Source organism: Volvox carteri (genome assembly GCF_000143455.1).
Source record: "Volvox carteri f. nagariensis unplaced genomic scaffold VOLCAscaffold_1, whole genome shotgun sequence".
In the NCBI taxonomy this organism is placed as follows: Eukaryota; Viridiplantae; Chlorophyta; class Chlorophyceae; order Chlamydomonadales; family Volvocaceae; genus Volvox; species Volvox carteri.
In genome coordinates, this window is record NW_003307545.1 from 5,691,118 (window position 1) to 5,699,836 (window position 8,719).

At 59.6% G+C, this 8,719-nt stretch overlaps 2 protein-coding genes across 2 annotated transcripts in view; one reads left to right on the plus strand and one right to left on the minus strand.

Moving 5' to 3' along the window:
- Positions 1–6,439, minus strand: part of VOLCADRAFT_102916 (uncharacterized protein) — a gene marked incomplete at its 3' end in the record, with an annotated part of 7,610 nt that extends 1,171 nt beyond the window's left edge. The window contains exons 1-13 of the mRNA XM_002946274.1: positions 6,192–6,439; positions 6,083–6,128; positions 5,905–6,001; positions 5,290–5,550; positions 4,927–5,021; positions 4,718–4,834; positions 3,433–3,500; positions 2,761–2,898; positions 2,030–2,173; positions 1,594–1,761; positions 1,306–1,464; positions 1,009–1,109; positions 439–493 (exon numbers count right to left, since the gene is read on the minus strand). Of these exons, the coding sequence (XP_002946320.1) occupies positions 439–493; positions 1,009–1,109; positions 1,306–1,464; positions 1,594–1,761; positions 2,030–2,173; positions 2,761–2,898; positions 3,433–3,500; positions 4,718–4,834; positions 4,927–5,021; positions 5,290–5,550; positions 5,905–6,001; positions 6,083–6,128; positions 6,192–6,350 (1,608 nt within the window). The 5' untranslated portion in view covers positions 6,351–6,439. The remainder of the gene's footprint in view (positions 1–438; positions 494–1,008; positions 1,110–1,305; positions 1,465–1,593; positions 1,762–2,029; positions 2,174–2,760; positions 2,899–3,432; positions 3,501–4,717; positions 4,835–4,926; positions 5,022–5,289; positions 5,551–5,904; positions 6,002–6,082; positions 6,129–6,191) is intronic.
- A 463-nt stretch (positions 6,440–6,902) lies between these two features.
- The window catches only part of VOLCADRAFT_86474 (uncharacterized protein), a gene marked incomplete at both ends in the record, with an annotated part of 2,081 nt that continues 264 nt past the window's right edge, over positions 6,903–8,719 (plus strand). Inside the window, 3 exons of the mRNA XM_002945913.1 lie at positions 6,903–7,440; positions 7,502–7,734; positions 8,445–8,634. Of these exons, the coding sequence (XP_002945959.1) occupies positions 6,903–7,440; positions 7,502–7,734; positions 8,445–8,634 (961 nt within the window). The remainder of the gene's footprint in view (positions 7,441–7,501; positions 7,735–8,444; positions 8,635–8,719) is intronic.

The following is an 8,719-nucleotide window of genomic DNA, read 5'->3' on the forward strand; positions in this document are numbered from 1 at the left end:
CTAAACGCCCTTCAGACCACCAGGCAGGTAAGGCGGGGGGAGGTGGGGGGAGGGGTTCCACTCCCCGCAGCTCCCCGGTACTCCCCCCACCCCCCTTCCACTCGCTTCTCTTTCCATTGCCAACCGCCTCTCCTCCCATTGCCTTTTGTTATGCGTTCTTTCCATCCCTTTCTACCTTCTTTGCGTTCCTGCCGGCGTATACGTTGTCCATGGCGTCATCACCTTGTCGATTCCGTCATCTATCTATCCGTACGACAACTCCTGCGTCGTCCTGCTCCGCCTTTGCATTTAGGTTTTCTTTCTACTCCCTGCGTTTTTTTCCGCTTTCACAGAGGTTCTTTTGGGCTTCTTATTCCCAGCTTCCCCAGCCCGCCAGCTTAATACTCCCTTTTAGCGGCGCTCGCATGCGTTGCTTTTTCTTTGTCGCTCGCTGCTCACAACCTTGCTACCTCTCTGCCTCGCGTGTGCCCTCCTTGCCCGCCGCTTCTGCTGCCTGGCCAGGTGAGTCCGAAGGAGGTTTGAGCTTTGTCGGTGTATATCGCGTTCGCGTTGGTCGGCTGGCCGGACTAGGATAGTTGGGTCGGTCGGGTTGGGCGCGTGTTTGGGGAGTTGGGAGGAGCACATGCATGTCACCAGCAGCTTACTACCAGCTTATCAGCCAGCTTTGCTCCAGCCTCCTCCTCAGGCCGGCGGCCCACGTTATTCCAGCTCACGTCATCCCTTTCTCGTCTCGCGTCAGTTTTATTACTTTTTCGCCGCCTTTACGTCTACCTTCACTATTTCACGGCTTGGCTCTACTGCTCTTTTTCCGCTTTTATATAGTCTTGACGGCTAGGTAGGTAGTTTTTCCGCTGTCGTCATCACTACATCATCCCGAGGCCGACTGGTCAGTTCTGCTTCCTGCCTACATCCGCCGCAGCACTCTTTCCTCCTGGCAGCAGCTTCACTCGCTCGCGTGGTTCGCCTCCCCCTCCCCCCTCCAGGACCCTCCCCCCTCCCGGGCCCCACCTGGTCAGGGCAGTCAGTTTGCTCCAGGCCGCCGGTATACCCTCCAGCCCCACCGCAAAGTCACTGCGGTACTCCTCGCCCGTCAGGACCAGAGCCTCCAACTACAAGAAGGGCATACATACATACATATACATACATATACATACATATACATACATATACATACATATACATACAACATATACATACATGCATACATACAGAGCACAGGGCCGGCCAAAACTTCCTCTCCTTTCCTTTCATCTGGGCCCCCCCTCCTCCTCCTCGGCCCTCCCGCCCCTCCCCCCTCCGCCTCACCTGCTTCAGGCCCCCCAGTTCCGCCACCTGCCCCTCCGTCAGCAGCCCCCGCAACCCCTCCACCGCCAGAATCCGCAGTCGGGGTAACTGCGAGCTCAGACTCCACAAACCGCTGTCACCGGACAGCAGAAGGTCGTTACAACGGTATATAACCAACTCCTGGATGGGGGAGATGGACGGGGAGGACACCAGCCAGGTAAACAAGGCTCGTTGTCGTACAATGAGCGCGGCGGCCCAACAAGTCGCCGTCCCAGGCGCCCCTCCTCCGTAACCCGCCCGGGCTCTCACCGCGAGTGTGTTTCGGAGCAGTGCCAGTGCAAAGCCCAGATGTGCCGGTCCGAAGTTGTGTTTGTCCGCCAGGCTGACGTACTCGCCGTCGTCCCCGTCGAATCCCTCCGTGTTCGCCACCACCAGGCTCCGCACGTGGGGCGACACCCCGGTCAGGAAGTGGAGGACCTGGAGGGCCCGGGGCGCAACCAGGGGCGGGGGAGGGGGCGGGGGCCCGGGGCTGACCCCTCCTTCAGAGCTGTCCCCTCACCAAGGAGTGAGGGCCGCCTCCAGGGCATTTAGCTGGCCTCCGCAAACCCTGAGTATGTAAGTATGTATGTATGTTTTCATCAAGGCGACTAAAACCCGTCTGGCTGCTCCCCCCCTTTCCCCTTCACTCCCTCCCCCCCGCCCCCCCCCGCTCCAACCAACCAACCAAACANCCTCCTGCCCCCACCTTGCTCGCGCTGAGTGTTGTCTTCTGGAAGGCCGCTTGGTACTCGGCCGCAGTGGGTCGCTGGTTGCTCCACCTCAAGGGTGTGTGGATGAAGGTGACCAGTTCCTGGCCCAGGTCAATACACACACGCTGCCCGAAAAATTGCTGTCTCGGAGCGGGGGAGGCGGGGCGGGGTGGGGACCCGGAGGGGATGGGGTGGGGTGGGGAGAATGCCCCTGTGGGGCCACAGGCTCAAGTCCAGGGAGGGCTCATTTGCGGTGGCCACCACCACCTTGAGGGTAAACCCTGGGAGGGAGAGCCCCATCCCATTAATGGGGAGTTGGGTGGGGGAGGGTTGCGGGGTGGGGACCACCGGTGCAACCCAGCTACTTAACTAGGTAGGTAGGTAGGTAGGTAGGTTAATAATTGATAAACACCCCATAAACTTGAGGACATATACGCAGCACAACCCTCCTCTTTATTGTTATTAGGGTCTAGTAAGCTAGTAAATAACGAGCGGCGGGGGCGGGGGCGGGGGCGGCGGCGAAGGCGGCGGGCCTCGTCCCCGCCCCCGCGCCGGGCAGCTGCTTCTTCTGGACTGGTGCATTATCGACATCACTGGTGTATCATCGTCGTCATGTAACTTGATAGACCCCCCCCCCCGATATCCCCCCCCCCCCGCGCTCACACCTCCGCCCATGACCTACCTGCGCCATGGGTGTACCCAGAAGTCTCTTCCACTTCCTGCACACCTGCGCCAGGAAGGGGTAGCCCCGCAGTCCCGTACACGGCATTATCTCCATGTCCGATTGGCGGTACGGCAAGGTGCTCAGCCGTAGCGGGTCATCGTCCTCCCAGATGCCGCCCACCACCGCCAGGTGACCAAATATCTGTTTGTATGTATGTGTGTATGTATGTGTATGTGTGTGTGCGATAGTGCGGGTGGGGAGAGGGAAAGTGTGAGATGGGACGGGGAAGGAAGGGGAGGGTGCGTGAGAGCAGGGGCGTAGGCCAAGCAGGCCAAGGGGGCAACCCAGCGAGCAACATAGGAGGGGGGTAAGCAGCCGGAGAACGCGAGGAACGTTCGACGTTGGCCAGGGTTGCGAGTGGTTGGGCTCCTCCACTCGCTGGGTAGGCAAGGAGTTCCGTACAAAGGATGACCCCGGCAGGCGGGGGCCAAGGCGGAGGGAAACGCATGGCAAACTGCATACGCCAATCCATCCTGCTCGTCTCTAGTCGTGTTGTGTGCGGGAGCTTCGGGGTGTGCAGGGGATTGCAGGGCCGGGTGGTAAACGGTGGTCGCTATCTAACGGGATTTAAACTGGGGCTAGACCCCTGCACTCGTGCAGAACCCCCTCCTCGCAACAGCCGCAGGAATCGTTTGCTAAGGCTCAGCCGTTACAAAACGCACACCGTTGTCGCACCTGAATAAGAATCTCATCCGGCAGTGTATCCAGTGGTGAGCCAGAAGGATTGGGAAGAGGACTGCCGCCTGACGACATTTCAGGACGTCGGCGCTGAAAGGAAGACCTCCGTATCGGTACTATCCAGTATAGACAGGGCGCTAGCGAAGGTCAACTGCAATGCAACGGGAACTCGAGACGTCTAATTTAATGCGTTTACGTGGGCTGTGAGCGCAGTCCTGACGCGCGTTGCTTCAGGCCGCATCATAGCATGTATACCCCAACATATGGCCTCTGCATTACCCAAAAACGCACTCAGATTACTTTACACGTATCTTACAATAATGGGTGTTGACCCTTGTAACTTGTAGCGCGCACTAAGCAATTAGGAAACGGCCTAAACGAGAGCTGGTGCTTCCATGAGACGGTGCTGCGCAGCAGCCCCTCTTGACAGAGATTAAAGCAACATCTAATCATAACGGGGGATGCTACAAACAGATTTCATTAAGATGGCAAACACGACCACGTCGGCATCCAACTGCTATTGAAATAATTGCAGGTACCCGAGTTCCTACTCCTTGCTGCTGTGATCCTTTCCAGCTCCGGCCTGTCGTTGCGCTGTGCCCTAACAAAGTTTCTAAACCAATTTGTACGGCTCAGGATGACAGGTGCTGCAACGGAAAACGTCACATCGAAGGCCAACGTTGTGGCTTGTCACTTGTGAGAACGTTCCATGATAACAGTTTAATTGCGCGAAATCTTTAACAGCGAGCCCATTACCCAACTAGAGAGCCTCTGGGGCACTCTGTAGTGCTCAACCATATTCAGTCTGTAGAGCGGTTTGCATTTAATCCCAAGGCCTTATCAAATCTCCGCACTGGACCAGGTTCTTTTTGTGAAGCGGCCATCGCCTCACATCCTCCCCGCGTTACAAGCTTTCAGGCAAACCATCATCCTTGTCATGGTCAACGACCCTGCCGCCCAGCGGGCAATCGAAAGACCTTACCAAGCGCCAATCAAAACCAAACCTAGTCTGTATCCCGCGCACTACTTACAAGCGTTGTTGACGCAATGCCGCGTAATGAAATTGCCTTCACTGCACAATACGTATCACAAGGCAACCCCCCTGCAGCCAGCCATCACTCAAGCGTCCTCCACAGTCTGAATCCTCGCAAAGGCCATTGCACGTTGGCGCCAAGCCTTGCACGCCCTCGCTCGGCTGGCTATCCCCCAAAAGCCTCGGGATGGCTGGAGTGCTCGCGTGCTAGACCCCCAGCTTGGCGAGTTGCGCCTCCAACTGCCCCACCTCTTCCTGCCTGCGTACCGTTCGTTGATAGAGCCAGCAAGCATAATGCGGGAGGATATGGTCTCACACCCTCCGAGAAGTTATTGCGAGGAGGTGGAGCATTAGCCCAAGGGTTCTCTGAAGGCGGGTAAAGGGTAGGGCGAGGAACAGCCATAGGAGGGGGCGCACAGGGCGCGCTCCTCCTCCCGCGATCTCCATCCTCGCCCCACCTGGCCTTGCTAGCGGTAGTACATGTGGCGTGCCGTGCATGCACAGCACACGGTCCACATCGGTGTAGGAGCAGTGAACGACAGCGAGCGAGGTGCTAGCTCACCAAGGATAGGGGCGGCACAGCAGATGCTTCCCCTCACTCTCACGCCGGGCTGCAGTAGGCACCCGTTCCTTCGTTCAACCTATAGCCTGCAGCCTACAGGACAATAGCCGTTGCTCCCAACCTCCGCCGCTGCAGGAGCCTCCCTCCCCGGCGCAAGGCCCCTAGTTACTACTTCACTAAGTAGAGCACGCAATCCCGTAAAACCCACATCCCCCACCAGCGTCCCCCATCCCGCCCCTCCATTCACCCACCCACTCACCACACCACACTCTTGGCCAGCTTCTCCTCCTGGTCCTTGTCCAACTGGCTCCCCGACTGCTGCTTCTCAGCCAGATCGCTGCACTGTCGGATCTTCTTCTTCAGGTTGCGGATTTGCTTCTCCAGCGCCGCCCTAGGGTCCTCGGGTTCCGACGGGGCTGATACTGCAGCTGCCGCTGCCTCCGGGGCTGAGGCTGAGGCTGCCTGTGCGGGGCGGGTAGCGCCTTTCGACACCGAAGAAACGACTGTTGCGTCTTTGGAGCTGTTCCTTCCGGGAAGGGGGAAGGGAATGACAGAACATGGTCCTCACGTGCGGTGGGGTGGGGTGCGGAAAGGGGAGCAGGGGAGGCGCGCTGAAATGCTGGCTCTGGCACCGTAGGTAGGGCTGGATATGGTTGGATGTCCGTATGCATTTAGCAGTGCAAATACTGCGACAATACTGTGAGCTGGGTAGAGGATCAGGTGCGTCATGTTTTGTAGCATGCAGTCGGCAGTACTGTGCAAGGTAAGCAAGTGTAAGAAATGCTCAGTAACGATTCATCTGTAAGAGCATAAGCTATCAGCTGAATCCTATGGCCCCGGTGCCCGGAAGAATGTCTAGGACAGGGAGCCTCACCCCGTTGATGTGTTTGCCGTGGGCTTGGGCTTAGGAGCTAGGCTCGCTGCACTGGATGGCTTCTTTCCCTTCGCCGCCTGCTGCTTCAGCACCGCGACTGCGCGACGGGCAATCAGAAGGGATGTCAGCATCACTTCCGCCCCACGCAACCCATGGCCAGAAAATCCCCCCTGCTCACCCTCGAGTTCATCCATGCCCGGGCACGTTGGGACATTTTGCTTGGCCTGCAAGACACAGTTCGTGACCGGTGCACACATACACGCAATGGCGCATGTCCGCTGACCTACCAGCATACCGCGCGACTGGTAAACCGGCTGTTCATCCTGTGGTGTATATCCAGCACGGATCCTGCGCTCTTTGCGCACCGTTCCATCGGGTCTTACGCTTCCAGGAAGAATCTTCTCGCCTGTCTCCAAGACGGTTGTCTCGGTCAATTTTCGGCTCATCCCCCTTCCTTCTATATTTTGTTTTCGTGTTGTATGCTGGGTTTTCTTTCGCCGTGGATTCCTGCCGCGCAGGACAATTTATAATTTCCCTGCTCGAGTATTTCGTAAGCTGTTAGCAAATCAAAAAGCAAAGTTGAAAAGTACAAATATGGCTATTTAACATATTGAGGCATCTTTGAGAATTGTTTATGTTCACACTTTTCCTCTCTGGTAACGGTTGACCGGCCGCCAAGTTCACAAGCGATAGAAACATGGTCAGACATGTCTCAATTGTTCAGCCATCGAGATAATCTTGAATTCATATCAGCTTCCAACAGTTGCGAGTAATTCCTGCGTCAGCTGGTACATCAGATCTGCCGCTGACCCAGGGGCCAGTTGCCAAGGATTCCCGTATGTGTAAACCGACGAGCGTAAACGGATCACCAACCACGAGATTGTGTTTTTCACCACTATTGTTAAATGGGAAATGGAACTGCGTAGGTATAGCCAACATCGATCGTTACAGGTATCACAGAACAACCTCTTGGGAGCAAGGGAAGATCTGTGCCAAATATGAAATCGCAACTCAGCCAGGACAGCGACGGCTCCCTTGGTCTGGGTTTATCGGACTTCGTCGTCGACGATGCATATAAAGATCATACAACTGAAAACAACGCTGCGACAGCAACACCGCCTGTGCCGTTATCTGGTCCCCAAAGCTCCGAGTTGCTCCATCCTGCCACACATGCAGAGCACCGCGACATGATGCGGGGCTCAGCAGTCAGGCATGCGGGCGGTCCTCCGACACCGGTCTCCCACACGGCAAACACGCCCCCCTGGCAGCCCACGGATGCTACACCACTGAAGCACCCGGGGGCACCGAATGATGCAGCGTACGGGCTTCCCAGTGCGCCTGGCCTCTACCAGCCCGGCCGCGAGGAACACGAGGGCCAGCGCTTACCCAGAGCCCCTAGAGCCAGCAGCAGCACGCCGCACCGCCAAGCCATTGTGACCGCACCACCGCAGTCCACTCAGCGTGCGTCCTCCGGGCTGTTCAGCCACCTGAGGAGCCTGGGCGACTACATCCTGCCGGGGGCCGCCGCCTGGAGAGGTGCGACGCCAACACGTGCAGTCGACCCCCCGACCCATGGTGCTGTCCCGCCGCGCGCCAGCGGCCCTGCGGGTGTCGCGAGCAGCGGCGGCAGGTCCGGGGACCCCAGCACCCCACATGGTCCCACGGAATCCGGGCAGGACAGGGCGGCCCCGGCATTGCTGGCTGGTGGTGGAGGCGGCGGTGCGAGTGGCGTTGGTCGGAGCATATCCGCGGATGCCAGGGCCCCCAGTGCGCCTTCAGGCGGTGCTGCAGCTGCAGCTACGCCACGGCTTCAGGCTTATCCCGGTGGCGGTCAGCCCGCGGCCGTGGCGGCACCTGCCAGCGGCCCCAGCCCAACCCCACGTTTGCCCCGGGCCACCAGCACCAGCAGCCGCGGCGGAGACCCATTAGCCCGCCCCCCTCCGGGGCATGGAGCTGCCGGCGGCGCTGCCGCACATCAAGGCTCTCTCAGGGATTCAGGTATCTGGGTCAAGCAGCCGCAGCCGCCGCGGCGGGCCCTGGCTCCGGGACCGCACCGGACTCCCCGCCCAGGTCAACAAGCTCCGCGCTGGCAGCTGCAGGACAGCCCCGCAGCTAACTCAGCGGCAGTAGCAGCAGGCAGCAGGATGGCAGGCGGCCACCAGCCGCAGCCGCAGCAGCCGCAGCAGCGGGGGGCGGCCACCGGGTCTGTGGGTAATAGCGGGATGCCGGGAGGGGCAGGCAATGGCCGTGGCACCGGCAGTAGGGGCCCCAGCAGGAGGGTGCTTAGCCAAGTAGCGGATGGAGCCCCTTTACTTCAGGAGGAGTGGCCGCCGGACTGGGCCCTAGCACATGAAGCCGCCACCGCCACCGCCACCGCCACGGCCACTGGCACCGCCAGCCAGCCCGGTGCTTCCTGGGACCCGCCGCGTGGTAGCCATCCGCCCGGTAGGTCGCTCACCCCGGGGGGCAGATCTGAGACCGGCGACGAAGCCGCCACACCTCCATCTCCACTTCCACCCTTCGGACCTCCGGGTTCGCAGGTTTGGGAGGGGCCCCGGGGAGCGGCACGAGGGCGGAACCCGCCGTCCCGTTCCGGTGGAGGGGACAGCGCCCTTGCTTATGAGGCGGGAGGGGGGGGGTCTATGTCTATGCCCATGTCACCAGGTGAGATGCGGCAGCTGCAGCAAGCTGAGGCGGAGGGGGTGGAAGCGGTGTTGAGGGTCATGTCAGGTGGGCCCATCCCGCAGCACCCCGCCTTCACGTTGCTGCGGGTCCTCACCGCGCGCGGGGTGGGCCCTAGGCAGCAGCAGCAGCA